Source organism: Cnephaeus nilssonii (assembly GCF_951640355.1).
Source record: "Cnephaeus nilssonii genome assembly, chromosome: 5".
Lineage (NCBI taxonomy): Eukaryota > Metazoa > Chordata > Mammalia > Chiroptera > Vespertilionidae > Cnephaeus > Cnephaeus nilssonii.
In genome coordinates this window covers 74,390,001-74,412,182 of record NC_137076.1, presented here as the reverse complement: position 1 = coordinate 74,412,182, position 22,182 = coordinate 74,390,001, and the positions used below count along the sequence as shown (strand labels likewise).

At 38.8% G+C, this 22,182-nt stretch overlaps 1 protein-coding gene across 2 annotated transcripts in view; it reads right to left on the bottom strand.

Annotated features, from left to right (window-relative positions):
- RAD50 (RAD50 double strand break repair protein) overlaps positions 1 to 22,182 on the bottom strand; it is a 75,765-nt gene that overhangs the window by 38,802 nt on the left and 14,781 nt on the right. For both annotated transcript variants that reach the window (XM_079771066.1, XM_079771067.1), the window contains exons 3-7: positions 20,524 to 20,675; positions 16,855 to 17,040; positions 16,321 to 16,525; positions 2,089 to 2,217; positions 1,703 to 1,868 (exon numbers count right to left, since the gene is read on the bottom strand). In XM_079771066.1, coding sequence (XP_079627192.1) covers positions 1,703 to 1,868; positions 2,089 to 2,217; positions 16,321 to 16,525; positions 16,855 to 17,040; positions 20,524 to 20,675 — 838 coding nt within the window. The remainder of the gene's footprint in view (positions 1 to 1,702; positions 1,869 to 2,088; positions 2,218 to 16,320; positions 16,526 to 16,854; positions 17,041 to 20,523; positions 20,676 to 22,182) is intronic.

The following is a 22,182-nucleotide window of genomic DNA, read 5'->3' as shown; positions in this document are numbered from 1 at the left end:
TAGGCCTGCAGGGGAGGGCAGTTAGGGGTGACCAGGCCTTCAGGGGAGGGCAGTTAGGGGCAATCAGGCTAGCAGGGGAGCAGTTAGGCATCAATCAGGCTGGCAGGGGAGTGGTTAGGGGGTGATCAGGCTGGCAGGCAGAAGCGGTTGGGGGCAATCAGGAAGGCAGGCAGGCAGGCGAGCAGTTGGGAGCCAGCAGTCCTGGATTGTGAGAGGGATCCCAGATTGAAGAGGGTGCAGGCTGGGCTGAGGGACACCCACCTCCCCCCCCACCCCACCCCCCATGCATGAATTTCGTGCACCGGGCCTCTAGTTCATTATAAGTCCCTTTCTACCACACCTGAGTTTATTCTAATGCGGTGACTCCTGGAGGATGAGAGCTGGTTATCAGAGGAGCCTACTATGTGATTAGAGAATAGGAATTTTCACTACCCTCCTCCCCACCTCTGGGGAGAAGTTGAAGATTCAATTCAATCATCAATGGTTAATAATGATTACATAATGGAACTCCCATAAAACCCCTAAACAAGGAGCTTCAGAGCTTCCAGGTTGGTAAACACATGGAGGTGCTTAGAAAGTGCCACACCCCTTCCCCATACCTTACTCTATACATCTCTTCCATTGGTTGTTTCTGAGCTGTATTCTTTATAATAAACTGGAAATAGTGTTTCTCTGAGTTCTATGAGCTATTATAGAAAATTATTGAATCTGGGGAAGAGGTTGTAGAAATGTCTGGTGCATAGCCAGTGGTCAGAAGAACAGGTGACAGACAACCTGGACTTGGCAATGGCCATTGGAAATGGAAGGCAGTCTCACAGGACTGAGCCCTTAATCTGTGGGGTCTGTACTAATTTCAGAAAGTTAGTGTCAGAACTAAATTAAATTACAGGACACCTGGTTGCCAAGAATCGGAGAATTGCTTGGTGTGGAAAAATGCACTCACCTGGTGTTAGACTTATTGTAAGCAGAAAACTGTGTTCTTTTAGTAACATTTTGCAAAACTATAAAGTAAATCCTCACTTAAAAGTCATGGATAGATTCTGCAACTTTAAATGAAATTACATATAATGAAACCAAATTTACCATAGACTACTTGATACAGACAAGAGTTAAGTTCTATGCTTCTCAAAAACATTACAATAAAATTTATTCAAGGACCTGCTGTAGTGTCATATCAACCAGGATACACTGATACAATCCTTCAAACTTATTCAGATTTCCCAGTTTTACTTGTACCCATTTGTATGTGTGTTTATTAAATTCTATGTAATTGTATCACCTGTACTGGCTCATATATCTACCACAACAGTCAAGATACCGAACAGTTCCAATACCGCAAAAATCCCTCTTGTTGCTTTTATAACTATAACCACAGTAACCTTTTTCCTGCCCCTCCTCCTACTTAGTAAGCCTAGCAACCACTAATCAGTCCTCTAAAATTCTGGCATTTCAAAAATGTTATACAAATGGAAATACACTGTATATATTTTGAGATTGACTTTTTTCACTCAGCATAATTCCCTGGAGATTCATCATTCATGCTGAAAATGCATATCACAATAAGAAAGACCAAGTAATCGATGTTTCTCTCTTATCGATGTTTCTGGCTCTCTATCCCTCTCCCTTCCTCTCTGTAAAAAATCAATAAAATATATTTAAAAAAAAAAAAAAAAAGAAAGACCAAGTAAATACTTTACCCTACCCTGTTCAACAAGTAGTTCTGATTTTTCTTGATTGAGAAGCCTAGATTCTTTATTTAATTTTTCCAGTTCACGCTGACAGTCTACCAATTTCCTTTCTTTCTCCCTTATTGTTCTCTGGTGATTGAGATATAAATCATTTAGTTGCTCATCAGTCCCTTGAAAAACCTATGCAAAACCAAAATAAAGAGCTTTAATAAGTATAAGAAGATATCACTCTGAAGTACGAAGTATGAAAAAAGTATTCAATATCCTTCCTCTTAACATATACATGAAGACAAACATCTTAAGTATTTTCTTTCAAAATGAGTGGCAAAATGGATTAAAATGAGGTTCACTATATTAACCCCAGAATTTTAAAGAAGAACAAAATTCTACCACCACAAACCTTTTCCATTTTCTGTTCAAGTTCACTATTATCTTTCTCCATTTGCTTCTTTCGGCTTTCCAAGGCTTTAATTTCATTGTCAAGTTTCATTATTTTAGAGAGATTGTATTCAATTTCTTTGAGACGATTCTGAAAATAAACAAACACTCTATGATAAATAAAATTCTCTATAGTTTACAATACAGATGGATAGAGAGAAATGCATAAGATGTGCCAGGATCAGGCACTTGGTAAAAGTGATCTCATTTAATGCAAACAATGCTATAAAGGGAGTATACAGAAACTGAGGATCGGAGACAGGAAGTAACTTACCCAACTCCTCATAGCTAGTAAAGAAAAGCAGTAAACTCCAAATCTAACTCCAAAGCCATGCCTCATCTTCAACACCCCCCAAAAGTTATTCATTAATTGAGTACTTAGAGCCATATTATGCAAAGTACCACATTTTAAGAATTTAATCCTCAAAAGGCTAGCTATTTAATGTATTTTAAAAAGTTAGGAAAACTGAGTGGGCTAGAGACTCAGGGTGAGTCACCAGTGCATTCTGAGCCTATAGGCAAATTTACATGGAAGATTATACTTTATTTCAAAGTTTGCTCAAGCACAGAGGACTTCGAACAAATGAAATGTGATAAATAACCTCAGCGGTCTGCTTCCTGGGACAGCTGGTTGCCTCATCTCCCAGGAATATGTGTGACCTGGCTCAGAGTATTCTCCTTGGGTGATGCTGGGGACAGTCTTCCACTACCATTACATTTCCCAGGCTGACCGATTCCTCTTACAAGACATTTGTAGAACCTAATTTTTAAACTAATGCATTATTACAGTGCTTATTTATTGTAAGCTTTCGAAGCTGCACCAGAGTGCATCCTCAACTTTAATGTCACTTAATAAAATTATATTAAACCATCTCGTGATTTGTAAATTAATCAGTAGCATGTAATCACTATAAAAATAGGAATTTTGTTCACTAATGTATCACCAGCACATATAATAGGTGTTCAGTATGTTAGCTGAAAAAAGAATGAGATTTTTAAAAAGTAATTTTATATTTAGTTACAGCTATCATTGACTGAATGCCTACCAAATTGCAGACATTGTACTAGCTGCTGTGATACATTCTCTTTAATCCTTATGAGACTCTATGTACTAGGTAGAAGACTTGGAGGACTTAACTTGTATAAAGCTACATATATACTTAACAATAAGAGATAAGACTGGGATGCAGAGTTGTGTAATGGTTATGACTGTAGGCTCTGTGTGCTGGAACAATTAAACATCTGTATGCAAAAAAGCAAACCTCAACCTTACTTTGCACCATATTTTAAAATTAACTTGAATTAGGGCATATACTTAAGTGTAAGAACTCAAACTATAAAATGTCAAGAAGAAAATACAGGAAAAAAAATCTTTGTGCCCTTGAGTCAGGCAAAGATTTCCTAGATTAAAAAAAACTATAAAAGAAAAATTGATAAACTGAATTTCATCAAAACTAAACTCTTGACCTTTGAAAAGCAGTTAACAAAATGTTTGCAAAATGCGTATTTGATAAGGGCGTGTATCCAGAATATCTGAAGCACTTTTAATATTCAGCTCGTAAGACAAAAAAATTTGAAAATAGCCTTGACCAGTGTTGCTGAGTAGTTAGAGCGTCGTCTCTCTCACATCAATGTTTTTCTCTTTCTCTGTCTCTCTTCCCTCCTCCCTCCCTTCCTTCTACTCTCTCTGAATATCAATGGGAGAAAAATGTCCTTGGGTGAGGATTAAAAATATTTTTTTGAAAATAGCCAGAAGAATCAAAGACACTTTACCAAAAACAATATTCAGATGGCAAATAAACACATACAAAGGATGCTCAACATCCAAAGACATTAGAAAAATTAAAGCCACAATGAAAAAAAAAATACTCAGAGATACAACCTATCTAATGTAATGGCTGAAATAAAAAAAGACAATACTAAGAGCTGATAAGGATGCAGAGCAACTGCAATCTTAAACATTGTTGGTAGGACTATGAAATGGTACAGCCACTTTGAAAAGTGGCAGCTCATAATGTTAAACATATACTTACCATACATCCTATCAACTCCCCTCCTGGAGAGTTATCCTAGAAAGAAACATACTACAAACAAAGACCCATACACAAAAGTTTATAGCAGTTTGATCTGTAATAACTAAAAGCTGGAAATAACCTAGTGTCCATCAATCAGGGAACAGATGGACATACTGTAATATAACCACACAGTAAAATAACCTCAGCAATGAAAAGAAATAACTACCCATATGTGCAACAGAGATTAATTAAAAAGCAACATGCTAAGAAGTCGGATGCAAAAGGCTACATAAGTTATGATTCCATTTATTTGACCATTCTGGAAAAGGCAAAACTATGACAAAACAAATCAGTGGTTACCAAGGACTGGGAATGGAGGGAGAAGACTGACTACAAAAAGACTTAAAAGAACTTTTTGAGGTGATGGAAATGCTCTATATCTTGATTGAAGTGGTAGCAATGCTACTATATGCATTTGCCCAAACTCATTGAACTATATACTTTTAAAAGGGTTGATTTTACTATATGCAAATTATACATCAATAAATCTGACGTTTAATAGTATGGGCATAGGAATCAGAGGCCTGGACTCAAATCCTGGCTTTATACCTTACTTCCAATGTGAAAACCTGTACCTCAGTTTTCTTTCCTAAAAACCTCATATGACTAATGTGGACCTTACATAATACATTTTAAAGCACTTTGATCAGTGACTGACATACAGTTGGCCCTTAATGAATACCTTTTGAACAGTCTAACAAAGAGAAATGGATTGAATCTTCAAAACACTGACTACAGGCATATCTCATTTTATTGTGTTTCATTTTATTGCACTTCACAAAGTTGCATTTTTTTACATATTGGAGGAGAGCCTATCCACCAGCAAAAATATTACAATTCATTTTATTGCAGTAGTCTGGAACCAAACCCACGATACTCTACTTCTCAAAAACTTCTTAGCTTCCCTTAATCAATGTTTTCACTGCCTCTTGGTGGCATTAACATTATCTGGGCTTGAATCATTTGTGACATCCCTAGCTACTTCATTTTTTAAATCTAGCCCATCACCAGATGCTGTGGATTCTTTTTTTGACACTTGTGTTTTGGCTCTATCCCCAGAGCACACAATCTAATAAAAGGAGCTAAAACAAATTTGTAAGCAACAAAAAATATAGCAGAGTGCTTAAAGCTTAGGCATTAGTGTGGAATGAGATAAATGAATGGGGCAATTAGGCTATTATTATATAATTAGAGGTCCGGTGCACAAAATTCATGCATGGGGAGAGGGGAGGGTCCCTCAGCCTGGCCTGCACGCTCTCCAATCCAGGACTCCTCAGGAGATGTCCGACTGCCGGTTTTAAAACCGGCATTCGGACATCCCTCTCGCAATCTGGGACCACTGGCTCCTAACTGCTTGCCTGCCTGCCTGCCTGATCACCCCTAACCACCTCTGCCTGCTGGCCTGATCGCCCTGAACTGCTCCCCTGCCAGCTTGATCGCCCCTAACTGAGCCCCTCTCGGCCTCACCCCTAACCGCATCTGCCTGCCTGCCTGCCTGATATTGCCCCTAACTGCTTGCTCCCCCTGCACTGGCCTGATCTCGCCCCTGCTTGCTCCCCTGCACTGGCCTGATCTCACCTCGCCCCTAACTGCTTGCTCCCCCACGCTGAACTGATCTCACCCCTAACTGCCCTCCCCTGCTGGCCTGATCACCCCTAACCACCTCTACCTTGGCCCCCACTGTGGTTTTGTCTGGAAGGACAGCATACATCTGGAAGACGTCCGGTCGATCTGGCCTAATTAGCATATTACCCTTTTATTAGTATTTATTAGTATAGATGACTATGAACTTGTGTGTAGGGAAAAATAAATAAGAGGGCCAGAGGGTGTTTTTGAACTTGAAAACAAATTTCTCAAGCAGTTTTCACTGATAGAAAGAAAAACAGGGCTAAATGAGCCAATGTGGTGGGATGGAAATAAAGTAGTTTATGAGAGAGTTCTTAAAGACTGGAGGAATCTGTAAAAATGACTAAGAATGAATTATAGTGCAGTAGTGAAATGAAGCTATCCCTGGATGGCTGCTGGGAAGGTGACTTGATCCAAACTTTATGCTGAATTCTATGAAGGAAAGAATTCTCAAATATTAGAGCTAAAAAAGGACTTTGGAAATAACCCACTTAAATACTACTGACCCACCTGCTATGTGCCAGGCACTGGACTAGTCTCTGAAGAGAATAAGATTAAAACCTTGGAGAACTAGTCAAATTAAACAAAGAAATTTACAAACACCTCAATGTTTGCTACAGTCTTAGAATCTTGGCACCACTCAAATAAATATCAGATATTATCACAGCCCTATCTTGATATATTTCCTATTCAAATTCTCTACTTCAGCTATATGAATTTCCTTGGTAGTGTTCAAAGACAGTTTTCATTTTACTGTCCCTATGGCTCTAATTACCTACCCATATTTGGTTTAAAACATACTCCAAATTTAGTCTCATAAAATCCTTTCTGGCAACTTCAGAGCTTACAGCTCTAGTCTTTTTCTGACTTACATGTGCTTGTCATCTTTCCAACCAGGCTGCCCCTGAAGAAAATAAAATGGGTTCCAGTATCTTGGTAATTACTACAATATTTACACAGTTATCAAGACAACTCATTCTAAGATTAGCATACTTATGTCATTCTTTTGTCTACTGAACTAAGTTCTAAACCCATTAGCTCTTCATAATCTGACTGTAATAATCTCTTACTCCTTTTATCCTGATTTACTTAACCCAGGCTCTTCTCACACAATCCTGTTTTGATAAGCTTGTATATGTGAATATATACTTATATACATGTGAATATATGCATATATTACATATATGCAAAAAAAGTTTTTGGCTTGATGTGTCTGGGAGGCCAAAAACAATAAGTAGGAAGAACATCTCTTACTTTAAATTAATATTCTTCTGTAATTTTTTTCATTGTGAGCATAGATTACTTATAAAGAAAAAAATGCAAAATAAATACAAACATACATAAAATGCCTTCCAATCTGTTGATTTAATTTTCCCATTCTTTAAGGCCCAGCTCAGCCATGCTTCCTCCCTGGACACCTTGCAACAGATTTATATTAAAGGCCATCACTTTTTTTAAACAGCACTATTGGGATATAATTTACATACCATACAACTCATCCATTTAAAGTGTACAATTCGTTTTTAGTGTATTCAGAGTTGCACAACCATCACCATAATCTATTCTTAGGACATTTTCAATTTCTAAACAGAAACCCTGTATCCATTAGCAGTCATTAATCATTCCTCTCTACCACCTACCCATGGCAATCACTAATCTATTTTCTATCTAACCATTTGCCAATTCTGAACATTTCAAATAAATGGAATCATACAATATGTGGTCTTTTGTGATTGGCTTCTTTCACTTAGCATGTATGAGAACTTCATTTCTTTTTATGGCTAAATAATAATCCAATATATGGATATGCCATATTTTATTGATCAGGTATTTATGACATCTGAGTTGTTTTCATTTTTTTCCTATTATGCATAATACTGCTATGAACATTCCTATACAACTTTTAATGCAGATTTATGTTTTAATTTCCTTTGGGGTTAAGATACTTCAGATTAAAATTTCTGGGTCATATGAGAACTCATGTTCAACATTTTGAGGAACTTGCTGAACTATTTTCTAAAGTGGCTGCACCATTTTACATTCATACCAGCATGTATAAGGGCTCCAATTTCTCCACATACTCCCCAACACTTATTTTTTTTATTTATACTCATTCCAGTAAGTGTGAAGTGGCATTTCATTGTGGTTTTGATTTGCATTTCCTGATGAATACTGTTGTCAAGCATCTTTTAATATGCTCACTGGACACATATCTACTTCGGAGAACTATCTATTCAGAACCTTTGCCCATTTTCAAACCGTTATTCATTATTGAGTTATGTGTTATTTTTTTAAATAAATCTTTATTGTTCAGATTATTACAGTTGTTCCTCTTTTTTCCCCCCATAGCTCCCCTCCACCCGGTTCCCACCCCACCCTCTGCCCTTACCTCACCCCCCACTGTCCTCATCCATAGGTGTACGATTTTTGTCCAGTCTCTTCCCGCACCCCCCACACCCCTTTCCTCCTGAGAATTTTCAATCCACTCCCTTTCTATGCCCCTGATTCTATTATATTCACCAGTTTATTCTGTTCATCAGATTTTTTTATTCACTTGATTTTTAGATTCACTTGTTGATAGATATGTATTTGTTGTTCATAATTTTTATCTTTACCTTTTTCTTCTTCTTCCTCTTCTTAAAGAATACCTTTCAGCATTTCATATAATACTGGTTTGGCAGTGATGAACTCCTTTAGCTTTTTCTTATCTATGAAGCTCTTTATCTGACCTTCAATTTTGAATGATAGCTTTGCTGGGTAGAGTAATCTTGGTTGTAGGTTCTTGCTATTCATCACTTTGAATATTTCTTGCCACTCCCTTCTGGCCTGCATAGTTTCTGTTGAGAAATCAGCTGACAATCGTATGGGTACTCCCTTGTAGGTAATTAACTGTTTTTCTCTTGCTGCTTTTAAGATTCTCTCTTTGTCTTTTGCCCTTGGAATTTTAATTATGATGTATCTTGGTGTGGTCCTCTTTGGATTCCTTTTGTTTGGGGTTCTTTGCACTTCCTGGACTTGTAAGTCTATTCTTTCACCAGTTGGGGGAAGTTTTCTGTCATTATTTCCTCAAATAGGTTTTCAATATCTTGCTCTCTCTCTCTTCTTCTGGCACCCCAATTATTCTGATGTTGGTACGCTTGAAGTTGTCCTAGAGGCTTCTTACACTATCTTCATATTTTTGGATTCTTTTTTCTTTCCCTGTTGGGTGTTTTTTGCTTCTTTGTATCTCAAATCTTTGACTTGATTCTTGTGTTCCTCTAGTCTGCTGTTGGATCTCTGTATATTATTTTTTTATTTCAGTCAGTGTATGCTTAATTTCTAATTGGTCCTTTTTCATATCCTCGAGGGTCTCACTAAATTTATCGGCGGGTTCTAGAAAATTCTTGAAAAAGCTTTTAACCATGGTTTTGAACTCTATATCCAGTAGTTTGCATTTGTGAACTGTTTGTCTCCGCATTTTGGCTGCTTCCCTGTGTTGATAGAGTGGCTTTGTGTGCTAGATGTCCTATAGGGCCCAGTGGCTCAGCCTCCCCAGTTATCTGAGGTGGAATCTCTTGGTGCACTACTTTGTGGGCTGTGTACTCAGTCTTGTTGTAGTTAAGCCTTGAATGTTGTTGGTATCACTGGGAGGAATTGACCTCCAGGCCAATTGGCTGTGAGAATCAGCTGTGTTTATGATGGGAGAACTTCTGTGCTGGCGACACCCTTATGGGGCAAGACTTGCTTCAGTGGGGCTTTGGTGCTCACTGAGTCTGCCCCCTGAGTGTGTCCTTTATGGATCTGAGGAGTTGTAATCTGGATGGTCCCACTCTGACCACTGGGTACACTGGCTCTTAGAACTCTAAGGAGGTGCTAATTTAGCTTCTGCCTGAGGCCACCTAGCAGGAGCTATGGAGAGATCTGCAGATTCCTCTTCTTTGTTTGGGGTTTGGAGGTGCCCAGATGAGGCCCAGCTGTGAAGCAATGCAAGCTGCTGTGGGACCTTGGGCCTTCTTTTGGATGTTCTGGGTCTCTCTGACCCAGCTGCAGTTTGTTAGGTAATTTTAGATTGCAAAGGGCCAGGCCATTCATATGCAAAAGCCTCTGTGCACAGCTTGGGTGGGGCGGGGTCTCAGGGAATCCACAGGGCGGAGCAAACAGCAATGGCTGATCCTCAGCCCTGCCCTAAGAGGCCCCCGGGTCTCAGTGTCCCACGGTAATCGCTGCAAGCACCTCTGAGAGAAAGCCACCCTGGAGTTCCGCCCAATGCCAGACAGTGCAGTTTCTCCCCATATGAGTCTGGGTCCCCAGAGTCTCGCCCAGAACTGGAGTTCAGAGCAGTCAGGAGCTTGTGTCTCCCTCCCGATTGAGAAAGACAACCGCATACTCAGTTGCCAGCCCTTTCCGCATGCGCCTCTGTACCTCTGCACTTTACTTTTGCACCTCCTCTGAGTCTCAGTGTTCTTTTCTCTTTCCTTCTAGCTGTAGAATTTCCACTCAGCCAGTCTTCCTGTGGTTCTGGATGATGTCCGTTTTGTCTTTTAGTTGTAGTTTTGAAGTGGTTGTGCGAGGCAGCAATTTCAGGTGTTTACCTATGCCGCCATCTTGGTTTCAAGTTATCTGTTATTTTTATGTTCCAGATATAAGTCCCTTGTCAGATACATAGCTTGCAAATATTTTCTCTTTTTTTGTGGACTTTTTTTTTTTTTTTTTCAGAGAGGAAGGGAGAGGGAGATAGATAGAAACATCAATGATGAGAGAGAATCACTGATTAGCTGCCTCCTGTACACCCCACACTGGGGATTGAGCCCACAATCCCAGCATGTGCCCTGACTGGGAATCAAACCATGACCTCCTAGTTCATAGGTCGATGCTCAACCACTGAGCAACACTGGCCGGGCTAGATTTTAAGTTCTTTTAAAAGCAAGATCCAAGTCTTTGGCTTCCTCATCCTCAAGAGCACCTGACATAGTGCTATGCACAAAACAAATATTTACTAAAGAATGCATTAATATCAATGGGTATTGGGATAGAAACAAAAACAAAGTTTTCTAGTTTACAACTCAAAGATTTATAAAGTATTTATTTATAGGTGAGTTTTAAAAAACCAAATCAGTAATTTTTAAATGGCTTTAAAAAATCTACTATCTGAGGAGAAACCAAGATGGCGGCAGAGGTAAACACCTGAAATTGCTGCCTCACACAACAATTTCAAAACTACAACTAAAAGACAAAACGAACATCATCCAGAACCACAGGAAAGCTGGCTGAGTGGAAATTCTACAACTAGAAGGAAAAAGGAAAGCACACGGAGAATCAGAGGAGCTGCAAAAGGCTGAGGTACGGAGACATGCGCGCGGGTGGCTGAGTGCCTGGCTGGCTTTCTCTAGCGGGAAGGAGACAAAAGCTCCAGACTGCGCTGAATCCCAGTTCCGACCGCACTGAACCCCAGTTCCGGGCGAGACCCTGGGGACCCAGGCTTATATGGGGGGAATCTGGACTGTCAGGCGGAAACTCAGGGGAGCCGCGAAAGGCAGAGGTCTGGAGGCGCGCAGAGAGGACTGACTGCTGAGAGTGCCACTGGCTTTCTCTAGCGGGTGGGAAACCGAAGCTCCCCTCTGCGCTGAACTCCAGTTCCGGGCAAGAATCTGGGAATCCAGATTCATTGGGGGAGAAACTGGACTGTCTGGCAGCGGGCGAAACTCGAGGGCGGCTTACTCTTAGAGGTGCTTGCAGCGATTACCGAGGGACAGTGAGACCCAGGGGCCTCATAGGGCAGGGCTGACGGGAAGCCAAGACTGTCTGCTCAGCCCTGAGACTCCGCCCCATCTAAGCTGAGCACAGAGGCTTTTGCAATTTTGCAAGTCTTGTCTCATAAGGGTGTCTCCAGCACAGAAGTTCTCCCGGCGTAGACACAGCTGATCCTCACAGCCAATTGGCCTAGAGGTCAATTCCTCCTAGTGATACCAACAACAATCAAGACTTAACTAGAACAAGGCTGTACACACAGTCCACAAAGGAGTGCACCTAGAGTGTCCACCTCAGGTAACTGGGGAGGCCGAGCCACTGTGCCCTAGAGGACACTTAGCACACAAAGCTACCCTACCAACTCAGGGAAGCAGCGAAAATGCGGAGACAAAGAAACAGATCACAAACGAAAGAAATGGAGGAAAACAAATGACTGGATATAGAGTTCAAAACCAGTTATAAGGTTTTTCAAGAATTTCCTAGAAACCGCTGATAAATTTAGTGAGACCCTCGAGGATATGAAAAAGGACCAATCAGAAATTAAACATACACTGACTGAAATAAAAAATATTATACAGAGACCCAACAGCAGACTAGAGGAACGCAAGAATCAAGTCAAAGATTTGAAATACAAAGAAGCAAAAAACACCCAACTGGGAAAGCAAAAAGAAAAAAGAATCCAAAAATTTGGAGATAGTATAAGAAACCTCTGGGACAACTTTAAGCGTACCAACATCCGAATTATGGGGGCGCCAGAAGAAGAGAGAGAGAGCAAGATATTGAAAACCTATTTGAGGAAATAATGACAGAAAACTTCCCCCAACTGGTGAAAGAATAGACTTACAAGTCCAGGAAGCGCATAGAACCCCAAACAAAAGGAATCCAAAGAGGACCGACCACACCAAGACACATCATAATTAAAATGCCAAGGGCAAAAGACAGAGAGAGAATCTTAAAAGCAGCAAGAGAAAAACAGTTAATTACCTACAAGGGAGTACCCATACGATTGTCAGCTGATTTCTCAACAGAAACTATGCAGGCCAGAAGGGAGTGGCAAGAAATATTCAAAGTGATGAATAGCAAGAACCTACAACCAAGATTACTCTACCCAGCAAAGCTATCATTCAAAATTGAAGGTCAGATAAAGAGCTTCATAGATAAGAAAAAGCTAAAGGAGTTCATCACTGCCAAACCAGTATTATATGAAATGCTGAAAGGTATTCTTTAAGAAGAGGAAGAAGGAGAAAAAGGTAAAGATAAAAATTATGAACAACAAATACATATCTATCAACAAGTGAATCTAAAAATCAAGTGAATAAAAAATCTGATGAACAGAATAAACTGGTGAATATAATAGCATCAGGGGCATAGGAAGGGAGTGGACTGAAAATTCTCAGGAGGAAAGGGGTGTGGGGGGTGCGGGAAGAGACTGGACAAAAATTGTATACCTATGGATGAGGACAGTGGGGGGGAGGTAAGGGCAGAGTGTGGGGTGGGAACCGGGTGGAGGGGAGCTATGGGGGGAAAAAAGAGGAACAATTGTAATAATCTGAACAATAAAGATTTATTAAATTTTAAAAAATCTACCATCTGAAACCTAGAAAATAGCCATTTTCAAGAAGCTCTTACTTATTTAGACTAGGAATACCTTCAGAGGAAGGTCCTTATTATTCCTGTAGCCCCATGTATAGTATACCCTAGCACACAGGAAACACCCAAATGCTTGTGAAATTAATAAATGGGATTTGCTTAAAGTGTTTTTTATAAACCAAGAGTTTAGAAAGCTATACTCATTTGCAAATATATTCATGCATCACTTAACAAGGGAGATATGTTCTGAGAAATGCATTAAGTGATTTTGTCACTGTGCAAATATCAGAGTACATTTATACAAACCTAGGTGGCATAACCTACTACACACCTAGGCTCTAGGGTATAGCCTATTGCTCCTAAGCTACAAACCTATATAGCATATAACTGTACTGAATACTGGAGGCAACGATAACCCAATAGTATTTGTATATCTAAACACAGAAAAGGTACAGTAGACTCTTGAACAACACGTGTTTGAATTGCATAGGTCCACATATACCCACTTGCCATGAATGGAGCTTGCAGGACTGGAAGTTGCTCTGGGAGAGTGAGTGAATGACTGGTGAGTAAATGTGAAGACCTACAACATTACTGTACACTTCATAAACACTGTACACTTAACCTACACTAAATTAATAAAAAATATTTTTCTTTCTTCAAGTTAACCTTAGCTTTCTTCAAGTTAACCATTTTTACTTTGTAACATTTTTTTAACTGATTTTTTTGTGATAATACTTAGCTTAAAATACAAACATACTGTACAGTTGTATATAAATATTTTCTTTTTTATTTCCTTATTCTATTTTTTCTACTTTTACCTTTTTTTTTCTTTTACTTTTTAAACTTTTGTTGTTGTTATTGTTAAAACCTAAAATACAAACACACATATTAGCCTAGGCTAATATCACGGTCTTCCACCTCCATACCTCATCCAGATGGAAGGTCTTGAGGGGCAATAACACACATGGAGCTTTCATCACCCATGATAGCAATCCCTTCCTCTGGAATACCACCTAAAGGACCTGCCTGAGGATCTTAAGTAGGTGTCACTCTTTTCAGAAATATGTCCATGGTGGTTTGCTTGGTTTCATCATAGATTTGCTTGTAAACAGATTATGCACCATGAATATTCCTCTCTATTAACGAAAACCTTTTGGTGTTGGGGTCCATGGTATTAGACTTTTTAAGGAGCCAGTTGAAATCTGCAAAAGCTTCTGCTAAAGGCTTCACTAAGAATATTCTTGGGAGGGGGGGTCTTCTTTTTCTTCTCCTGAAGTTTCCTTTTTTCTTACCTCTTCTTCTATGTGTTCCTATTCCAGTTCTAACAACTCCTCATTAGTCAGTTCCTCCGGAACCACCTCTAAGAGCTCTTCCATTATCCAGGTTAAAGTTGTTTGCTATCTCAACCATAGTCTTGATTTTTGTAACCTCCTTATCCTGGAAACTTCTTAGAAGTCATGGATGAACCCTTTAAGTGTCTTCTTCAAGATGCCATTCATACACTCCTTGGTGACATCACCCCAAGCTCCAGCAAGGTTCCCAATGCAGTCATAGATGCTGTAATTCTCCCAGAATTGCATCAGTGTCTTCTCAGTATCTTCCTCAGCTGCAGCAATAGCCTGGGCAAAGGTCCCCCTCAGGTAAAAGGTCTTAAAATACTATAATTCCTTGATCCATTGGTTGGATCAAAAAGGTGGTGTTTGGAGAAAAAAACACCACTTTGATATTGGGATGAAGATCACCAATGAAAGGAAGATGTGCAAGAACACTATCATCAATAAGCAGAATCTTGACAGGTCTATGTTATTCTCCAAATACTACTTCTCCATTTTGTGGGCACAGCAATTGAGGAGGGCATTTTGGAAGAGCAGCTAGTTCATCCATGACTTCAGCAAACTGCCGCTCGCGAGCCACATGCAGCTCTTTGGCCCCTTGAGTGTGGCTCTTCCACAAAATACCACAGCCTGGGTGAGTCTATTTTGAAGAAGTGGCGTTAGAAGAAGTTTAAGTTTAAAAAATATGGCTCTTAAAAGAAATTTCAATCGTTGTACTGTTGATATTTGGCTCTATTGACTAATGAGTTTGCCAATCACTGCACTAGCAGTTTGTGTTCGCTGATATGCTTGTAGGCCCTTGGGTTCTCACTGTGCCAGATCACAAAGAGTTTCAATTTGCGCCTGATATACTGTCTCAAAATGAGACTATTATTCTGTCCTTAAAAGCCTGGAAACCTGGCACTGACCTGGCCTCCTTATGGATAAAAGTCCTTCCAGGCATCCGTTTCCAGAATAGAAAGGTTTCATCCATATTGAATATTTGCTCTGGCAAGTAATTTTCCTCAAAAACAACTTTTCTAGGGTTTCCAAAAATTCTTCAACGGCTTTCACATCAGCACTCACAGACTCACCATTCACTTTCACATCACGGAATAACTATTTTTGAATAGTTTAAACTGCCCACAGCTAGCAGTAAATTCAACATGATAGTAGGGTCCAGCCTTTTCTTTTAACATCACAATACTTTTGCTTTGGCTGTGATCATCAAGGTGCTGAGAGGAATACACTTCTGTGTCTGGTCTCCAATTCAGATCATGTTTGATGTAGGTCCCTTCTTTAATTTTTGTTAGTCTCGTTGCCTCCAATGAAGCAGATCCTTTAATAGTTTTCATCACTGTGCTCTTGTTCTTTAAGACTGTAGCTATGGTAGAATGCCTGACTGAAGAGCAATGAATATCACTGATTTTCCACCTGTGTAGTCCTTAATTACTTTTAATTTCGTTTCCAGGTCAATCCCTCAATGCAACATTAGCAGTAGATTCTGTACATGTAGGGGACACGCTGAACAAAATAACATGAGATTAAATCAAGCACAAGAGACACGCTGAACAAGAGTTGTACGAAGCTACTGCCGGTGTTAACAAGGCATACTGTTCTATAGCAAAAATTTTTTATAAGTAAAAAGAGAACACCCTAAAATAATGATAAAAAGTACAGTGTAGTAAATACATAAAACAGTAAGATAGTAATTTATTACCATTATCAAGTATTATGTACTGTACATATTTCAAGAAATATATGTGTCATTCAAATTCATAAAAAAATAAAGCACATAAGGGGTGAGTGCTACCATGGTAAAAGGTGACTTTCTCCTTAGCATATAAGAAATCAAATTACCTTCAGTGGATCAAGTTCATTCTCATAGGATTTGACAATTTCTTTTGAAGATGTTAACTGGGCTTCCTTACTAGTAATCTGATCGCGGATCTCACAAGCTTTTTCCTTATTTTGCTTCAGATATTTTAGTTCTGTTTGACATTCTTTTACTTTCTGACCTTGTGTCTGGCGTACCTGCCGAAGTGTTTCCAAGGCCTTAATGTACCTATGAAGACATTAAATAAAAATTTCTGGCTATGTAAATGATAGTATATTCATACAATGAAATATTATGCAGTCATTAAAGGTTTTTAATAACTTAGAAAATGCTTATGACATATGGTAAGTGAAAAAGTTACATATACACTGTCAACCAGGTAGTTAACATGCATAGAAAGAAAACAGAAAGGAAATATGCCCACTGGTTGCCACTGAGAAGTAATAATTAATGACTTTCTTGCTTTTAAAATTTTATCTGTTTTAAGAAAGACATATCCAAATTGTAATCATATCAATAACTTAATGGGTTACAGAGTCTAATTAAATGTTACGAACCTTGTTGCTGAAAAAATCTCATCAAATTTTTGCTTCAAAGCCTTTCCTTCACTTAAAGGCCAATTAGAATCTTCTTGATGACAGAAAATGACATTATTTAGCACAGCCTTGGAAACACCAAGAGAACTTATCATCTCTCGGTCAATTTCTGCACACTTAGAGCTGAGACTAACCTTTTCGCCATACCTATAGAAAATGAAAATAAAGAATTTATGTAAAATAACCTCCAGTTGTATGTATTCTATTGCTTAAATCAATCCTTTATGTTATACTTGTAAAAAAAAAAAAAGTCCCTTCATTCATCCCTCTTACAATAGCTTCCTTATGCTAAAAAGTATTATGAAATAATTCAGCAGTTCACTGAGAAAAGAAGTACGTAAAACTGTGTGGTTCAGAAAAAAAAGTAAGAAATTTATGTAATATGTTTTTAAATATTTGGATTTTTAATTACAATCATTTAAAATACCTATAGACAATACATAGAGAAAAATAAACTACCTCCCATCCCTAGAACTTAAAAATAAGAGCCTTAAGAGAACAAAACAAAACATGATAATCCACAGCAGACAGGCAAAGGTGCCTTAAACAAAAACATGTAGATAAGGGATTGTTCAATAACAGACACATGTTTGTAAAGGGAGAGTAAAGGCAAATAAACCATAGTGGTACCCATCTAGCAAATCCAGGGAGGATTCTTAATCAGTAGACCTCAAGTTCTAGGGTCACATTGCCAAAGCAATACAATAAAGAGAACTGCCTCAGGGTCTCTTAAATGAGATCAGTATACCCAGAGCGAGGAGCATCTTTGTCCTTGGATTCCAAGAGATCTCTCAGTATCTTTCAGCAGAAGGACAAATCTACCCTTTTCTTTCATATCTTCTGTCCAGTATCTTTTAACAACTAGATGAGGTGGGCAGAGACAGTGTCTATCTTTCCTGTCATTTATATATTCCCTTATGTATGTTTAAACCATTACACTGAATGAAGTGAGAATGTTTTGTAGGGGGACTGAATGGACACAAATAGAGCAGGAAGTTATCCCATTAGACCAGGAAAAGATGATGGTAGCTTGATCTGGAATGGTCGTCATAGAGATAGAAAGAAACAGACTAAAAAGACATTTAGGTTAAATCCACATGACTTGATAATGGACTGAATATGAAGGGCAAGGAAGATGTCAAAACAGACTTAGGTTCTCGGCTTGTATCACTAGATAGATAGTGGTGTCATTCACTGAGAGTAAGAGAACTGTAAGAGGTTTTTCAAGGGGAGTCAAGGGAAAGGATCATGAATTTGGTGTAGCTGAATCTTGAGGTGTCTTTGAAACAACTGGTAGAAAAATTAGAGAGGCAGTTAAGTACATTGGTCTAGAAACAGAGGTCTGGCCTGGAGACATAAATCCGTGAGTTACCTACGAATACATAGTAATTTGAGCAACAGGTGTGAATGAGATTATCTAAAAAGAGAATATAGAGCAAAAATGAAAGAGGATCTAGGACTGAGTCTGTAGAGCTCCAACCTTTATTGGCTGGGTAGAAGTTGGCTTTAAGGAAAAGAAAGAGGGAACAATGTTTCGACATGTCATGGAAATCTAAAAACATGTTCAAGTAAGAAGTGATTAACATCTACTTTTTATTGCGTTGTACATAGAACAATGGCCTTCCAAAGAGATCTATATTCCAATCCCTGGAATTTGTGAATGTGTTAGTTTATGAGGCAAAGGGGAATTAAGATTACAGATAAAATTAAAGTTGCCCTTCATTTGACTTTAAAATAGGTTATCCTGGATTATCTGGGTGGACCAAGGTAAGGAGAGGGTCCTTAAGTTTGGGAGAGGGAGGCAGAAGAGGAAGTCAGAGTGATGCAATGTGAGAACTCTGTCCACTGTTGCTGGCTTTGAATATGGAGGAAGAGTGCCATGAACCAAAGAATGTGGGTGGCCTCTGAAAGGTGGAAAGAGAGTGCCCAGTTGGTGTGCTCAGTGGTTGAGTTTCGACCTATGAACCAGGAGGTCACGGTTTGATTCCTGGTCAGGACACATGCCTGGGTTGCTGGCTCAATCCCTAATCAGGGGTGTGCATGTGGCAGCCAAATCAATGGTTCTCTCTCATCATTGATATTTCTATCTCTCTTTCCCTCTCCCTTCCTCTCTGAAATTAATAAAAATATATTTTAAAAAAATAAAAGGTGGAAAGAGCAAGGAAACAGACTGTTCCAAGAGCCTCCAAAAAGAAACAGCCCTGCCAATACATTGGCTTTAGATTAGTGAGACCCAATTCAAACTTCTAAATTACATAACTGTAAGATAATAAATTGTGTTGTTTTGCCTGGCCAGCATGGCTCAATGGTTAAGCGTTGACCTATGAACCAGGAAGTCATGGTTCAATTCCCAGTTAGGGCACATGTCCGGGTTGAGGACTCGATCTCCAGTGTGGGGCATACAGGAGGCATCAGATCAATGGTTCTCTCTCATCAATGATATTTCTCTCTCTCTCTCTCTCTCTCTCTCTCTCTCTCTCTCCCTCCCTCCCACCTTCCCTCTCCCTTCCTCTCTGAAATCAATAAAAATATATTTTAAAAAAATGAATTGTGTTGTTTTAAGCCACTAAATTTGTGGTTTGTTATAGCAGTCATAGAAAACTAATACATGAGCTCTTAATACATATTAAGCATTTTATATGCACTAGCACCATCCTTACATCTGTTTTAATATGTACAGTGATACTGAACCCTAATTTTACAAATGAAAAAAACAGACTCACTCACTATGAGGTCTATTTTATATAACCATAGCATTATCTTAATTAATACAGAGGTTATTAGTGACCTTAGTTGTAGCTGTTTCAGTAGAGGAAGGGGCTAGAGAAGAAGTGAGAAGAAAGTAAAGAAATGGAAACAGTTAAGTGTCAACAATTCTTCTGAGAAGATTGGCTGTAAAGGGGAAGATGGAAACAGTAACTGCAGTGGACTGAAATCAAAGGTATGTGCTTAAAAGACAATGAAGAGAATCTGCTTGAGAAGCTAGTGCCTAGTATAGTGCCTCTAACACATAATAGATGCTACACATTACTGATTAAATAAAAGGATTATTTCTAGTTTAACAAATAAGAAATAAATAAAAAAGGAAGGGGGTAAGGTTACAGTTAAGTAATTTGCTCAACAAAGATAAAGCCTTAAATCCAGGGTGGCCTAATTCCAAAATCCATACTCACTACAAGATGACACCTGTTCAGTTGAAAAGGACAATTATTACTCTTTCCTACTTGTCTACTTCTCATCTCACCCATCCCTACACGATCCTACCATTTTTTCATTCAATCTATATTTGAGTGACTATGGATCTTCAATTCAGCAACTGTTGATAAATTACTCAAAAGAATGGAGCATTATCAAGAAATTTTTAATGGGATCATTCTGTTTAACTGATAAATTGTAACCAAGTAAAAAATTAAATGGTGACAGTGGATGAGCCTGTGCATATGTAGAGGCAGGGAATATACAGGCTCCTTTCTGCTCAATTTTGCTGAGAACCTATAATTGCCCTAAAAAATAAAGTCTGTTAAAAAATTAATATGCTCCCCTAAAATAAAATCAAAGTAATAGGAAAAACCATAAAAAAACTCAAAGACATAAAATGAACGGATAATCAAATATAAAATAAGCACCTACTTTATTCTAGTAATGACTCCTTCCAGGGTCTTAAATTCTGTCTTTTTGCTTTTCTGAGTACACACCATAGATCTATGCACAGCTACAAAGTCTCCATTCACATCACGAAACTGCAGACGAATCTGGGCTCTAACATCTGTTTCTTGAGCAACCTTTCAAGGTAAAATAGAAAAAAAATGCTACCTTAATAAGCATTAGAATGCTAGTTCTGAAGGAAAATACAAGCAATTTTACTGAAAACGAGTGAACAAAAAAAATTAATTTTACTGTTTAATTGATTTATTAAAATTATATATTCCCCTACATTATTCAGCATCATTAAGAAATTAGGTGCCCTAGCTGGTGTGGCTCAGTGGATAGAGTGTCTGCCTGCGGACTGAGTGGTCCTAGGTTTGATTCCGGCCAAGGGCACATGCCTGGGTTGCGGGCTTGATCCCCGGTAGAGGGCGTGCAGGAGGCAGCTGATCAATGATTCTCTCTCACCATTGATGTTTCTATCTCTCCCTCTCTCCCTTCCTCTCTGAAATCAATAAAAAAATATTTTTTTTTTTAAATTCAGGTGTGTGATTTTTCAAATAAATTTTAGTTTTTAAGTACCAAAAACATTTTAAAAAATAGTTTTTAAAAAATTACAAGGTTACAGAAAAGTAGAAATATAGTATACATAATTTGCCCCCAAACCACTTGAGAGTAAGTTGCTCATCTGCTATCCCATCACCAATATTTCCTAGGAAACATTTTCAATCATAAAAATCAGAAAATTGCCCTAACCGGTTTGGCTCAGTGGATAGAGCATCAGCCTACAGACGGAAGGGTCCTGGTTCAATTCCCAGTCAAGGGCACATGCCCAGGTTGCGGGCTCAATCCCAGTAGGGGACGTGCAGGAGGCAGCCAATCAATGATTCTCTCTCTTCACTGACGTTTCTATCTCTCTCTCCCTCTCTGAAATCAATAAAATATTTTTTAAAAATCAGGAAATTGATATTGACATATTACTACCATATAGTCCTCACATTCCATTCAAGTTTTGCCAATTGTTCCAATATGGCTTTTATAACAAAAAAGCTAGTTCAGAATTACACATTGTTATTTTACACTGTTCAGAACTGCACATCTTGTCTCTGGTTTCTTTCAGTTTGGAATAGTTCCTCAGATTTTCCTTGACTTGCATGCCTGATAATTTTGAAAATTACAGAATGTCTCCCCATATTTGTCTTTGTCTAATATTTCTTTATGACTATAACCAGATTATGCGTCTTTGGCAGGAATATTAAAGAAGTGATATGTTCCTTTCATTGCATCTTATCAGATAAAACTTGATTTCAATTTATCTCATGACCTGGGATGTTAACATCAGTCTCTTGATAAAAGCTGTATCTGTCAGGCTTCTGCACCATAAAGTTACTTTTTTCTACTTTGCTTTTAATAAGTATTGGAGGAGAAATATATTAAGATCATCCTATATAATAAAGAGGTAATATGCAAATTGACCATCACTCCAACACACAAGATGGCCACTCCCATGTGGTCAAAGATGGCCACCCCAATGTGAACACAAGATGGCCACCAGGGGAGGGCAGTTGTGGGCAATCAGGACAGCAGGGGAGGGTAGTTGGGAGGGACCAGGCCTGAAAGGGAGGGCAGTTGGGGGTGATCAGG